The sequence below is a fragment of the Fistularia commersonii genome, chromosome 5 (assembly GCF_037954325.1).
Source record: "Fistularia commersonii isolate RoL2024-O1a breed Wild chromosome 5, RoL_Fcom_v1.0, whole genome shotgun sequence".
Lineage (NCBI taxonomy): Eukaryota > Metazoa > Chordata > Actinopteri > Syngnathiformes > Fistulariidae > Fistularia > Fistularia commersonii.
In genome coordinates, this window is record NC_141288.1 from 5343724 (window position 1) to 5359492 (window position 15769).

Sequence of the window (15769 nt, forward strand, 5' to 3'; positions counted from 1 at the left end):
TAACTGGTTCAACCAGAGCTGGGGACTGATGTATATTAAGTATAATCATTTTGCGATACTGTATCATGGATTATTGTATTTTAAAAATTGTCTGGCCTTAGTGAAGATCCTTTAAACAACAGATTCATAAAATTAATTTACTTCTGTTCCATAAATGATGAGTCTAACATGTTCCCACCACAGCAGATATGATATATATCAATAACCAAACAGGATTCTGGGCGAATAGATATGTACACACACACACACACACACACTGAAGCCACTTCCTTTTATATTTACACAAGTGTTTGATGTCGAAAGAAGAAATTGACTAATCTTTCGGAGGTCAAGGTTTCTACAGAATAATACTCGTCTTCTGTGTTGCGGCAGGAAGATCCACTTCTCTTTTCTCTCCATTCTGCCTTTTACCCTCTTTTTTTTCATCCCTATTTCCAAGCAGGGAAAGCCTCTTACAGCCAGACGACTAATAAGGAGATGCTCCTGTCAGCCAATCCCCCTTAATGCCTCAGCACATTGCATTATGGGCAAAATAACCCAGAACACATGCACGCATGCATGCACGCGCACAAGCACACGCACACGCTCGCACTCAAAAACACTCCTGAAAAGGCCAGGAAAGGAGAGAGAGAGAGAGAGAGACACACACACACACACACAGCAAAACTTGGAAATCTCACTACTATTCCTAAAACAGACATCATCATTCTCCTCTTTGCACGTCATGGTGGATATGCATGAGCACGTGCACGCACGCACCCACACACACACACGCACACACACACACCAACTGGAACGTGTTCTTCTAAGAACAGGTGGGTCTGTCTGTCGAAAATATATATGCGTGTGTATAAGAAAGAACATGGAAACACAACACGTCAGCATGATTTACGATACACATGCATAAACGTGTGCGCGCACACACACACACACACACACACACACACACACACACACACACACACACACACACACACACACACACACACACACACACACACACACACGTGCACACATCATTCCATGCAGCTTTTAGGTAAGTAATTGGATAATAAGTATGGATGTAATAAAAATGTCCATCAAACAATATACAATATTTTTTAAATTAGTTTTCCTGACATTCACACACACACACACACACACACACACACACACACACACACACACACACACACACACACACACACACACACACACACACACACACACACACACACACACACACAGAGGAGTTGTGCCAAGGCAGAAAGCAGTAGAACGCAGATGAAACGGTGGTAAACGTAGATTGGCGCTGCTTTGAATTCATCAGTGAGCTGGGAAACCAAATTACCCCCAAAGATGTGGGTACAAAGTCTCCCAGCGGCACGCGTTGGGGGACATTTTGCCAGAAAACTGCTAATTTCCGCTTTAAAAATGTCAACCAGGGACGCCGCATAAGAAGCGATTTCTCACTTTCAAGACAGGAACCCCCCTTTTTTTTTTTTTTTTTTTTTTTTTCCCTGCACCCGTAGGGAACAGCAATGCACTTCCCTGTGATGATGCAACGCACCCATTCTACGTGAAGAAAAGTGAAGTTATTGCAAAATGAAAACGGGATCAATTCGGCAAAAAACGACTCATATAAAGTCATTTTGAGGGGGGAAGGAAATGACAATTTCCCACTTTGCTCTTTCAAGTCAATCACTTTCTCAATCGCACTTGTTCTTTTTCTTATTCTTCTCCTTCGGTGAACTCTGTTGGTCCCCTTGATAGCTAGAAGGTTTTCCAAAATTCTTCATCTAAGTCAAAGTGCATTTCCAAGTCAATCATCTTCCTCCTCATCTTCTGCTTCCATCCTCATTCTGATTTCAAACTCCTTTATCCTGTTCTGTTGTTTTGATGTAAAAAAAAAAAAAAACAAAATTCACTTCTTGCCACCTTTCCCTTGAAGCGGGTTTAGCTTGTTTTGTTAGCCTTGTAGTCATGGCAACACGGACAACCAACATATCTTCTGGGTTTCTTTTGACCTCATCTACAAAGTTTTTGTGTGAGATATTTAGCTTTTTGACATCAAACAAATTTCAAGTAACAACTCGAGAATTTAATCTTAAAGCAATGTTTCCCAACCTTTTTTGAGCCGCGGCACATATTTTACATTAGAAAAATCACATGGCACACCACCAAATAAATATGTCAAAAACAGTTTTTAACGAATTAGAATGAAACCGTAGTCTCAATTTACTTTGTGTGAAATCTAATATATCTAATATCTGTAGAGTCGTCAAGTTGCAATGCAAATTTCCCACTGATGTGCAACTTTTCCAGCACACTTTTTTCAATGTCCGAAGACATGTCATCAATATGTCTGAAAATGGTATTATTTGAGAGAACTCGGGCTATTTCTTTATCAACGCCAGAGCCGAGCATTTCTTCTACAATGACTTTGCCAGCATGTAGTATTAATGTTTTGCTACGATGTGTGGCTGTTTGGAGTTAGAGATGAGTTCAGCAACTTTGTAGCAAGCTTTCACTGCTTTCTCACTCGTCTTGGTAATTTTCAACAATGCTGGCTGTTTGTTTACGCAGATACAAGTACTTTTTATTTTAAAAATGTATCACGCAAAGCGTCACTAATCACTCCGATACACAGATGCACAGGTTAATTCACTACCCGTTGCCATCGAATGGGCATGCCGCCCCCATGGATATAGGAAGACACATTATTTGCATTGGATAAATAATTTTCCGACCAATCAGGTGAAAGTGGGCATTTTTCGACGGCACACCTGATGATCTATCACGGCACACTGTTGCGAAACACTGCCTTAAAGAATGAAAATAAAAAGGCTCTCCTCCTGACTCCTGAAAATAAAAACCTCGTCATAGTTTATTCTTCACTTCGATCACCATTCTTTCCCTCTAAGCGATTTTTACTCCACCACACACATCCGCGTCCAAACCGACATGGGAGCCACAATTGGGTGCTGACCAAGTCGACCGGTTCTGGGGGTCTAGTCCTTGATAGTTCTTGACAATTCTGACCGATTTGGGGTGGAAAGAAAAAGTCCCATCAGCAGTGTAACCAAAAACTTGTGGCGGACCCAGTCTGAAAGTCATCGGGTTAAAAAGTTCTCTGTCATTCGTATATCAGACGGTGAGTCACGGGATCCTTTTATAAATAAACGCAAGTCGTGTTTTCGGTAATGTCGTGTTGCCCTCTCTGAGGCTGAAAGCTTCAAATGGGAAAACGAATGCAGCCGAATTGGAGTACTGCTAGTAGTCGTCTTATTTTCATCCTATTTGGGGGAATCATTATTGACATTTACGTGCATTCGCATGGAATCCAGCGGACAGAAGATGCAAAAATAAAATGTCCGTTTAGCGGGCAGGCGCCGGGACGCATTTTGAAGGAGCCAGAAAAGAATACAATCAAAAAGGTTGTGTAGGTTTTTTTTGCAGCCCCGCGGCAACAGGATACAGAAAAGGACCTTACATGGCCCCGTCGTCAAAAGGGGAAACAGAAGAAACAACGAGAAGTTGATCATTTCTAAATAAAGCAAATGGGCAAGAATAGTTCTCTTTTCACAACCACGTCCAAAACATATTGATAAATAAACATGAGCTTGAAGGGGGGGGGATGCAACATTTTCCTTTTGTGGTCGCCACACATATTGAGAGAAACTAGCATTCTGACGCTAAATCCATCCAATGTTTACTGTTAGTACATTGTAATACTACCTCAATTGAAGGACAGGGCATTTCTTTCAGGAAAGCTAAATATTGTCTTGAGTGTTGTTTACTGGCACGCCGTGTATATCGACTGTATTTTTCCATTAGGTGGTGTCAGTCTGTTTTCCTATCTCCCCCGAATGCAGCATCTCTATAATAAATATAACTTTGTTAGTGGGTGTTCACCCGCTGCAGCATTTAAACGAGTTGTGTTTCCTCTTTCTGTTGTACTGAAACCATGAGGCAAATGTTTGTTTCATGACAAGCATTTCAACATAAAACAACTCGGACGTTAGTAATGGTTTGGCGTATTTTCTAATTCTCTCCTGCTGAAATCCTTCCATTATCTGGGAGGACAATAGTTAAAATACGAAAGCTTAACCGGGGTTCGGGGGGCGAAATTCTACAATGATACATAGCAGCAGGTAAAACCAAAAGGTCAAACTCTTAAATCGGACTCTTTTATTTCATCTCAATGGGGAGAAAGTCCGGTAAGTTGGTCTGAATCATCCTGACCTCCATCCCGCTCTCCATCTCCTCATGAATACGCAGCGACCGTGCATCGGTTCATCCGCTCGGAGGCTCAGAGCGAGCGAGAATTGTGTCAGAGAGCCTTGTATTTCATCAACGGTTCCTGATCGTCTGCTTAAAAATTCATGAGTGTCTTTAAGCTACCGGGGAGTCCTGTGCCGAGTGTTCCGCTGAATTTAACATGGACCCACTACAACACCGCCGCAAACACTCGCTGCGTAAAAAAACATGAGGCCGTCGCTTTCTCTGCCAGGCGCGTCGGTTGAGCGTCGGTGGAAACTCCCGGTCCTTGTTGATTTTGTCCACTTTGGCTGCGATGGGGAAAATGAGGAGATGTAGAGTATTTAAAAAGCCTTGGGCCTCGCTGGCAGGTCCGAGGCTGAACTTACAGTAACCACGGCAACAGCAGAGCATGCTAACTCGTGACCGTTTTAGTCCGTAGCTGTTGAGGGGGCGAGTATCATGGTAAGATCGGTTGAGGCTGATCTACAGTTTTTTGCATTTGAGCAAAACCGCGATACAGCAGCTTCGTAGGACCGCTACGTATGGAAACGGGATGACAACGTCAAACATTACCAATGTATTGTAAGAAAACGTCCAATTTTTTCAAAATACTTTTCAAAAGGTGGAATCGGTCGAGTTCTTCTTTACCGCATGACACCAGGGCATCTTTAAAGCTGAAACTCTGACCTTCGGCTACGGTGACGTTTCAAAACCTGTGTGTATTGTTTGTATAGAAAACTTTCAAAGTTTAAAAATTCACGAAGGCCTCAAAGAGCAGAGAGGTGAGCCGACAAAGATGCGGACTGTACGCGACACCTCGACCTGCGTTTTAATTTGAACACAAAAAGAGGTGATGATTGCAAGCTTTTTTTTTTAAAAAAGAAAAAAAAAAAAGGAACGTGCTTCAACTTCACACTCCGGAGGAAGTAAATCAAGGACCTTTTTTTAAGAAAGTTGACTTTTCTTTCCGCATCTGACGGGATCTTTAACCGCCATCGCTGCTTTCTTCAACCGTCGCGTGTACTTCCTTTCTCTGCACTCCGGTGATGACACACACCTTTGGCTTTGTCTCTAACATTTTTTTATCCCTCTCACACACCCCCTCCTTCGTTCCCTCGCTCTTGATCTTTTTAATCTGGCCTTCTATTCTCCCGCTCCCTCCTGTATTTTGTCCTAATTGCGAGCTGAATGGAGAAATTTATATTCCAGGCAGCATCAGATGATGAAAGGCCTTTGATGAGTGTTTACACCTCCAGGTGGGAAACGGCGACACCAGACGTATTTATAACTGCTTGTGTTTTTCTTCCTCCCCTTTTGTTTTGTCACGGTTCTCTCCGCTCCCTGGCACTCCCTAGCCTTCTCTGAACTGTCCCCGGGAAGACGGAGGGGTTGCCGGACGGCGTTACGATCTTGTGATCTGTCGTTCGCGGACTGTAAATAGAGCGGTGGTGTTACGGCATCCTGTCCCACGGCGGATCCGTATCCGTGAGCAGGCGGAGAAAATTGAAATCGCGTGCGTCGCAGATCGAGGCGGTGGTCGGTAGCAGGTGGAGAGGTTGCCGAGTAAGGTTGAGGAGACTAGTAGAGAATTGGCTAGTTGAGACGTAAATGTCGGGTCTGGTAGCCAGCTGTCACGCCAAGGGTGATTCTGCAGTTCGACCACCGTCTTGCAGAGAGAAGCTGGACGATGCGCTTGCCTTGAGAGGCAGTCGACCAAGGCCAGGAAACAGCTGCTAACCCCACCTTACACACACACACACACACACACTTCTGATAAAAGTGCAGGGAGACGCATAAGTTATACTTTTCAGCCCTTAGCATTTTTTTTTCCACACTGTTTATTTTTCGGAGCAGTGTGAAATCGGCAGCCAGAGTCATTCCATAGGGAAGAATGTTGGCTCGTCTTCGGTATAGTACCGAAGTTCAAACAAATCATTCGGTATGAAAGTAATTTGTCTTGTTTTCCTGACGTTTATTATTAGGATGAGTGACTTCCAAAACTTTCTGTGGCATTAAATTAGTCTGAGAATTTTAATTTGATTCTGCACACATTTATGAGGTGACCAAGACATCTTCAGTGACGCTGGAAAATAATGTTCTTTCTTTGATAATTGTTATTTCTTCTACCTTTTTAGGTGATAGGTCTAAAAATGTTATCTTTTATACATGGGAAATAGGTGGCGAAAATTTGGGTGCTTTATGTCGGATTTATTTTTTGAAAAACAGAACTTTTTAGATTTTTAAGGAGTTTCTCACTAAGTTGCGTGTGAAATCTTTTTTTTTTTTCTTTTTAATAGAAACTGTCAGTTAATTCAAGGGATTTCTCCCCTGTTTTTAAACACGTGGTGAAGAGCCTGTCCAAGAATATGTAGATTTTCACTAGCCTATAATGACGTATATAATAATGACGTATATAACCAAGAAAAATCCACCATAAATTAGTTTGCATTACTCTGATAGTTTCCCTCTATTGCCAAATATTAAATACATTAAGATACAAATTGATACAGCTATAAAACCCCTGTAGCAAATAAAAATCCTGCTTTAAATTCTGCTTAATGACAAAGATATGTTGAATTTTATAGTAGCCTGTTTATAGTTGGCAGGGTGACGAAAAAAAACAAACAAAAAAAAAAACATGGTTTTAAAAGGTTAAGGTTTCAGTATGTCCTGCCACTTCTCGCCCGATATTATAAACATGGAACCCGACAAAAAAAAAAAAAAAAAATTGGGATTGAATTAGGAGGAACACTCTGTGTATCATTCTGAAAAGAAATATATTTCCCTAATTGCCGTTTCCTGTTTCAGTTTCGAAGGGCGTCAGGCGGCTGGCGTGGGGGGCTATTTCAGGCTTCCACTAGCCCTCGAACTGGCCCGCGGCCAAATGTCAAAATACAGTTTGATACAGCACGCTTATTTAATATAGATTTATTTTCAACCCATCAAACGCCAACTGAAGCTACCCACTCATGCAGAAATAGGATAGAAGTATTTTGTTTGGACCAAAACACTGTCACGGGTCAAACGAATGTTTGCGATGAGGAGCAATGGCGGTTTGGCGGGCTCTAACAGATGGAAAGTATAAAGTAAGTTTTCAGGAATATTGGTCTTCCTTGTTTTACTTGAATACAGCAGTTGCAGATCCAGTGAGGTGAAAATAACAAGACTTTTACTTTAAGATCGCAGACCTTGATTTGAATAATACACATACTTGCCAATCCCTAGAACATTAACGTCGCGTGATTTTCACCCACACAATTTTGTCATGTAATTTTCATTGTGTCGCCATTGTTTGAGTTTTATCAGTCCTTGGGTAGCTTCAGGCTGCTCACTTATGTTATTAATTGTATGTTTGTTTCCCTCCTCCCATCGGCCCAGCTATAAATTGATGAAAACTGTATTCTATCCAGGATATTGTATTGGGTAAAATACACCCAACGTTAGTGATGGTGTTACTTATTTTAACGTTCGTGTTCTAGGTAATAAAGAATCAAATGGCACATTTCTGATTTCCTCAGTGTTTTAAAAAACACGAAATAATATTGTGTTGGACAGGAGGGACAGTCAGTCGACATTAAATACATTAAGTTATCTAAACTTTGATCCGATTCAAATTACTAGATAATTGAGGTTGTGTTTTACTGAGTAAATGGCTTTCTGACCAACTGGTTGATGCGCGTGCACGCTCACTGACACACACACAAACATTCATGCATGCATGAAGGCACGTGCGCACACACACACGCGCGGAAGGCAGATGGGTGAGACGTCCAAGAATAGATAAAAGGAGGAACAGTATTCTGGGAACACACACAAAGACAAAGTGTGACCAACGTCTGGCAGATAGGTCACACACGCCTTCTTCCACCGTAAACACATTATAGCGTGTGCGCACACACACACACACACACATAGCTACAAACTCGCGTCTTTTGATGCTGGACGCCATAATTTCCTTGCTCTTTCATATTGCCACATATGGTAATTCACTTCAAAGCGGCGTAAACTGGCCTCTTACGGAGCGTCTCTCCTCCACCAGCTAATGCCATTTCCTCCACATGGCTGATTCCATGAAAGGGGAACATTCAGCCATTATCACTGACTGGGACGTCTGAGCACAGCACATCCGCCCTCTAATTCAAGAAGGTCAAAGGTCAGCGAATCCCACCAGTTTTCCTGCCAGGCAGTAAAACCTTACTCGGCACGAGTCGACTGAAAGGAAAAATTAAGATTATTTTAATTCCGCTTTTACAGAAAGTCCTGGAGACATATAATCATCACTGATTTATAGATTTTTTTATTTTTATTTTTTTTTTAAATGTCTTTCGCCTCCACTCATTTTAATAATTCCTTGTTTTGGGGGGAATTTTTTTCAGGTAATTATCTGATGTTGATTTCTTGCTGATTGTTAGACGAAAATTCTCAGGTAGATTTTGTGTTAATGTCTTGGATGAAAAATAATACCCCTGTTTTAAATTGTTTTGGGGGGAATTTTTTCAGGTAATTATTGTTAGAAGAAAATTTTCAGGTAGATTTTGTGTTAATTTCTTGGATGAAAAAAAAATACCCCTGTTTTAAAGGGATGAGGTTGAATTAACAAAGACTAATGTGAGGGGCATCTATGCAACATAGAACGTCTAAACATCAGATGAACCTCCGTTCTTTAAAAAGCAACCTAGATTTACCAGACAGTGATCAATGTTTGACAGATCTGCAGAGGCTTCAGGACAAAACACAAAAAAAAAAAAAATAAACCTATTTTTACTTCAGTCAGGATTACACTTGGATTTACATACTGGTGTAAACATCCCTTGAAAAACCTCACAGAAAACAGAAAGGTGTTGTAAATTTGCACGCACACACACACACACACACACACACACACACACACACACACACACACACACACACACACACACACACACACACACACACACACACACACACACACACACACACACACACACACAGCATATATATCTCATATATCCACTAATCGTAAATTTTCAGCCATAAAGAGTCTCCAATCATTGTGATGGAGAGCAGCCAGCAGCTGACGTTTAATATGGCAGATTTTTTTGTAAATGAAATGAGTCCAACCAACGGATTCCAAAGAAGCGCTTCGCATCACGAGTGAGGAAAAAAAAACATGGCGCATTTTTACCAGTTTATTGAATGTCAATCTGGAACAGGAAAAATGAAATTGCTCTCCAGGTGAACTGAAATGTCTGTGATTAAAAGGTAAGTCACACATCTGACAGGATGATGTGTCATAACACAGAAGACCAGACTATGTAATAAAGTACATTACGATATGATGCAACACAACATGGCGTCAAACTGGCAGATATGATGAAACCCAAAACATTTTATGATGCAATATAACATTTAATGCAGTACTGAAATGAGGAATAATGTTTCGTGACACTACTTTGTTCATCATGCAAACATGCATACTGAATTAAAGCTTAAGACGACAAATAGCGTGATGTAGCTTTCACAGTAACAAAAAGGTAGATTCACAAAGTTCTTTTGTTTTTTTTTTTTTTGGCGGATAAATTACCGACTTACCGAAACTGTTAGCGGCTGAGTTCCTGTTTTCAACCCACAGCCTTAATCAACTCTAACTGCATTCGTCACTTTGACTGGTGTTTCTTCTTCTGTCAATCGAGTATGGAATTAGTTGAACAATCTTTGTCGCGGTAATAATGCTGCCTTCTTGCAGAATGAGATATAACACTCGAAATTTCTCCCAAGACCCCATTCCCATCTCACACACTCAATAAGAAATCAATCACCGGCAAAAATCCCCATGGACCTGTGTGTCGCCCCCCACCCCCCCACCGCCCTTCACTGCATCAACTACAAAAGGGCTGCCATCTATGAAAAATACACGAAATACAGCTCTTTACTAGATAAATAAATAAACCTATCAAGGACAAACCAGTTCCTGGAAACCTCATTCAAAGATTGCATCCTCGAGGAAACACCCGGAAAAAGAGCTTGTGTATAAATGATGCAATAAAGCAAAGCAGGGAGCAGTCGAGGCAAAAAGCCTGTTTGAAAAAATAAAATAAAAAAAAAAAAAACAGTAATAATGATAATAACAATGCAGTTTTAACAAGACAGATCGTCCGTCACATGGGCAGTAATGGAATTAAACCGCTCCATGCCTTTTAAATGAAAAGCACTTCCTTCCCAAACAGGAGGGTTTGTCGTGTTAATGTGTTTATAGGAGGGATGTTTAATCCGTATCGGCCCTTAATTAGTGCTGAATGAAGGAGTGAAATCTGAGGACGCAGGCCTCCGCCCGGGCATGAATTACATCTCCGGAGAAATCAACGAAAACATCCAGAGACGAGAGTCGGAGTGTGTCCTGTGACCCGCTGTTTGATTGACACGCGTGTTTGAGTCGGTCAGGTTAAAAACAGACTAGCCCCCTTTAACTGGAGCGGACAGAGAAATAGGACTGCGCGTAAACAATGACACGGTAAAAAACAGAGGCCGGGGCTGACACAGATGTCACTCGGGTGTTTAGTGAAAACATCATCAGATTCTGATCGGAATCAACTGGGAGCTCTGGACTGATATTAATTGTTGCAGTGGAGAGAGATCTTATACTCCGGATTATTACGCAAAGACGGAAAAGTGCTATTGTCTCAGTTTGTATGAGGATACAGATGGGAAGCGATGCTGAGCGCAGTGATAGGGAGTATTGATTTGTGTTGTCAGAAATGTGGGAATTAAAGTGAGTTAGTCTCTTTCCTGAAAATCCCCATACAACTGAAGGTCCTCTAAGAGCAGTTATTCAAGATGAAACAAAATTATTACCTGCACATTTACAATAAATGTAATTCTTCCAAATTTCTGCCGGAAAGTCATTACAAAATTAAAAAATTTTGTAAAGTTTTATTAATCTTTGAAGTATTCATTTTTAAACTACTTACAGTAGGTAAGAAGTTAAGAATAAGAACAACTTTATTTATCCCGAAGGAAATTGTTGTGCCAGAGTTACAAGAATAACATAACAATAATAAATAATAGTAGACAATTGTATAAACAGTAAAAAAAAAGGGGGGGGTATGAAATACAAATAAACTATAAAGTGTCTAAGTAACAAGTCAAGGCTATAAAGTGTCTTAAGTACCGGGTGAAAGAAAAGGAGTGCACAAAAGTATGAAAAAATATTGCACATGCAGCTGTTATGAAATGAAATATTGCACAGTTATGGATATATATATAGATAAATTATTACAATTTACAGTGAGTGGGTGAGGCTGTTTTTTTTTTTTTTTAAGGTTTAAGATTTTGAGATTCCCTGCGGCTGAAGGGAGAGGGATTAAACAACAAATAAACAGAAAATTCTATAATTAAAAAGAAAAAATACAGACTAACCAAAGTTTAGTACATTTACCAAATTAAGTCAAAGTCGACTTTATTGTTAACACTGCCATATCGATGGCTGGAATGCAAAACCTCCTATCTGCAAATTTTTTGATTTTGGGTTTTTGCATTGAATGCCATGTGACATTCATGTCACGTGACATAAATGTCACATGACAAAACTCCTATGTGCACAATGAAGCAGAAAAAATTAGGAAAAAAAAACACTTATCTGCAATGTCAGTAGTAAAAATACATGCTATGTATTTTTTAAATTATAACATAAAAATATAGTCTGTGAACAATGGAATATTCTTGAATATCTTTAACAAAGACCATACTATAATCAAATGAAAAGTTTTTTTTAATTTCCTGAAAAAAGTGGTTTTTTTTTTTTTCATATAAGAGGTTTTGCATTCCAGCCATCGATATGTTCCACACATTAAGAGTTTGTAGATCCAGGGTGCAGTAGGAAAAAAATATATAAATATTTTACGGACAACAAATTATGACAAGGCTATTGACTAAGTCCAAAAAAGGCAACGTGTGAGGATTTTAAAGTGACAACAATCTGTATCTTCAATACTTGTCGCAAAACATACAGACTTAAAAAAAAAAAAAAAAGAAGGTTAAAAGTCTGTATGCATCCAACATCTGTCTTGTTCAACCAATTCCAGGGCCAGGAGACTTTCACATCTCTTACACCTTAATTTTGAAGGCAGGGAGCCCAGACTCACTTCAAATGTGAGTCTTAAAGACTCGTCCGAGGCTCCATTTGGAAGCTGGCAAAAGAAAACCACTCTCCGTGTTTTCTGATTTATATTCTGACAAAATAAACTGTGTGAGGAGAGACTATTTTACTGTTAAACTGAGATAAAGTGACGGTTTTACAAACAATTAAGCACCTTCTTATAATTACAAGAGTGATAAAAGGACACGAAGGGAGGGAGAAAAAAGAAAACAGTGTCTGAGGAACATGAGAACGACTGTGATTGGCAGCCTCAGCAGCTGCACCTGAAACTACATGGAATATCTGCAGGGGGAAAAAAAAAAAAAAGTTCCTGACACAAATATGCAGTTAATTAAGTTGGATCCAAGGACTGGTGGAGGGAAGACTAAAATCACGCCGAGCATCAGTGTGCATTAATGTGCACAGTTCTAGTTTCCTTCAGTGGGACACTATTTCGTGAAGCGCAAGCCATTCCGCACACTTCAGTGGCTGCGCGCTTTTATTTATATCACGCACAAAGATTGCTAATTCATTGCACGATTCACCTCTAAATCGTGTGACGTGATGAGCCATATTTTCACACGCAAAATAAACCCACTCATGCGAGAATCCTCCTTCGGTGCTATTGGATATGTATTGAAATCACAAATTACTGCATGCTTAACTTTTATATTCCGCCCTTTCTCCAAGGTTAGGAATATGTGTAACTCATTTCCATCTGTCTCTACCTAATGTCTATGCATCTGGACCACTAGCTTCAGGGGACTGCATTAAAATCAGCACATAATTATCTATAAATAAGCAACAACTAGCCAAAAAAAAATGCAAAAAATTGCAATAAGTTACAAGAAATAGTTAAGAAACATTAAGACATAAAAAAAATTGTAGGAATATTTTCTAGTATTTTCAACAGACAAAAAAAGTCCTGGTACAAAAATACTGTCTCAAGATTCATTTAGCATGAGATCAGTTTTTGTTATTTTATGTAAATTTAGTTTCTGATTTATTTAGTATTCATAACATGCATTGACCTCTGTTGGTCATCAAATATCATCCAGCCATTATCAATTTGATTTACTTGCTTATTCTAAAAATTTAAGCTCCCACTTCAGGTATATTTTTGTCAAAAAAATATGATAATGTCATGTCATTTATGAAATAAGCCAAATTTAAGTAACAGCCAAAAATTTTGTTTTTTTGCAAAATTATTACATAAGTCGGTGTTTCTCAGACATATGTTTTAAGCAGGTTTTGAGGCTATTTTCCAACTTTGGCAGCAAACAGTGATGAATGGACGTTGTGGTATTGTTTTTCAGGGGGTGAATGTATTAGAAATAATTCTTGCCCAACAAGAAGGCAAACAGCGGCCATTGTCAACCGACAATGTAATCTTTCTCTTCATTATTTGACCCGACCAGGAGAATTGAACGAGAGGGACCGGAGGTGAGGGGAATAAACCACGAAAAGTACGAGTTTCGAACTCAACAAAACAATCAATCATGTATCTACCAACATAAAAATAAAACAGGCTGAGAAAACAGCATGAAACGTGGACAAAGCGGAGCCCTAAGAGCAGAGACCCGGGTATGGCCGCCCATGAAACAACAGCAGCAAGTGAGGACACATTAAACTGGTCCGCTGTGGTATCCTTGGAAGGGTCAGGGGTTCACAGATTCAGGTAAAGCAAGAAAGGCCAGTATAACCAAGAAATGTACTTTTATAAGTAAATACATCCCCCCCCCCTCATGAGTCGGTGGCTGATCGTGCATAGTCATCTTCAACCCTTGACATTATTTTGCTACCGACTAGGATGCGTTGTTATTTGTCTTTTGGTTTGTTTCTTTTTCTGTTCTTGATTTTTGAATTCATCCCACAAAACTGTTTCACTGAATAACTGTACTGGCATTACACAAATTAAACATAAAGGATATATTGAAAAAAAAAATCTGGATTATACTGTTTTTCGGCACCATGGCAGCCAGATGGAGGGGGAAGGGTGGGGGATCAGATTGAGACCTCTGGATTAGAAGTGACCAAAAAAAAAAAAAAAAAATCAAAAAAAAAATCGGTATTTGATGAAAATACTTAAATATTAGATTAAACAGATCACTCAAAAAAAGTAGGTAAAGCTGTTACCATGGTTACCATGCAAATTCAAATGAATCTGATTGATCTGACCTCCAAATGCTGATCAATAAATTGATAGATAGATAGAAAATCAGACATTTTTGTCCGATTATGTGTGTGTGTGTGTGTGTGTGTGTGTGTGTGTGTGTGTGTGTGTGTGTGTGTGCCTGCGTTTATGCATGTGTTTAAGCCAGCAGCAGCCTGGCACCCTAGTGCGAATGGCAGCTGCTGTTGATAGCGAAAACCGGGAACACACACACACACACACACACTTCACACGTACGGCAACACGTACACACAACATCACCCCCAAAATCAATACCCCTCTCCCCTCCCCTTCACACACTCCAACACAAGTCACAGTCACGCTCAGCAAGCCACTCGTAAACACACACACAGTTGAGCGTGCGGGATGTGTTTGAATCCATCCCGGTTGTTTGCGGTGATGCTACACCTTTGCGAACATGCTAGCCGGTGCTAATGACGCGCGAGCCCGGCTAACTGCTCCGGGATGATACCGAGCGTCCGCGTCGCGTGCCGCGTCCCGCGCGCGCGCCAGGCTAACAGTCACTATAGCATTAGCTCACGGAGCTCCGCCGAGTCCCCCTCCTCCGCCCCGTCCTACCCGAGCATCCTCCCGGTTCTCAACTCACCGATACGACGTCTGCTTTCGGAACGCCAAACCCCTCAGCTTCTCCTCCAGCGTCTCCTGCTCCATGTCGGGCAAACTGCTGAACGTGTCGCTGCAACACCCCACGGCAGCGTCCTCCGAACCGGCGCCGGACTCCGACTCGCCGCCGTCCGCCCCGAGCGAGGACAAGCGCCCGCCGAAGCCCCCCGACGCCGGACTGTTGCGGTCCTTAGCTTGGGGGTCCATAACTGGTCCTCCTCGGTGTCTCGTCCCGCGCCGGACCCCCCTATGTCTCTGTCTCTCCCCCCAGGTTTGAGCGGGGGACTCGAATACCGGTAGGGAAAATTATCTTTTTTTAAAGGCGAGACAACGGCTTCCTTCTCTTTTTAGACAGTTTGACCGTTGTGACTGCGTCCGTTGAACGACCGTACTGCGGCCAGGTGCGGCACGCTTAACCGCCCGGACGACAGACTCAACTGAACTGTACTCTCTCTCTCTCACTCTTTCTCTCTCACTCTCTCTCTCTCTCACGCTCTCTCTTACTCACTCTCTAACTCACTCTCTCTCTCCCATGTCCACCAACGGGAGTCGATCTACGTCAAACTAGCCAACGCACGACGACGAGACCTTCAAAATAAAAGCACCGGCGTTTCGCA

At 41.1% G+C, this 15769-nt stretch overlaps 1 protein-coding gene across 5 annotated transcripts in view; it reads right to left on the bottom strand.

Annotated features, from left to right (window-relative positions):
• dgki (diacylglycerol kinase, iota) overlaps positions 1 to 15558 on the bottom strand; it is a 78488-nt gene extending 62930 nt beyond the window's left edge. For all 5 annotated transcript variants that reach the window (XM_086146591.1, XM_086146594.1, XM_086146592.1 and 2 more), the window contains exon 1: positions 15136 to 15558. In XM_086146591.1, the coding sequence (XP_086002717.1) occupies positions 15136 to 15359 (224 nt within the window). In that variant the 5' untranslated portion in view covers positions 15360 to 15558. The remainder of the gene's footprint in view (positions 1 to 15135) is intronic.
• Between the last annotated feature and the right edge of the window lie 211 nt (positions 15559 to 15769).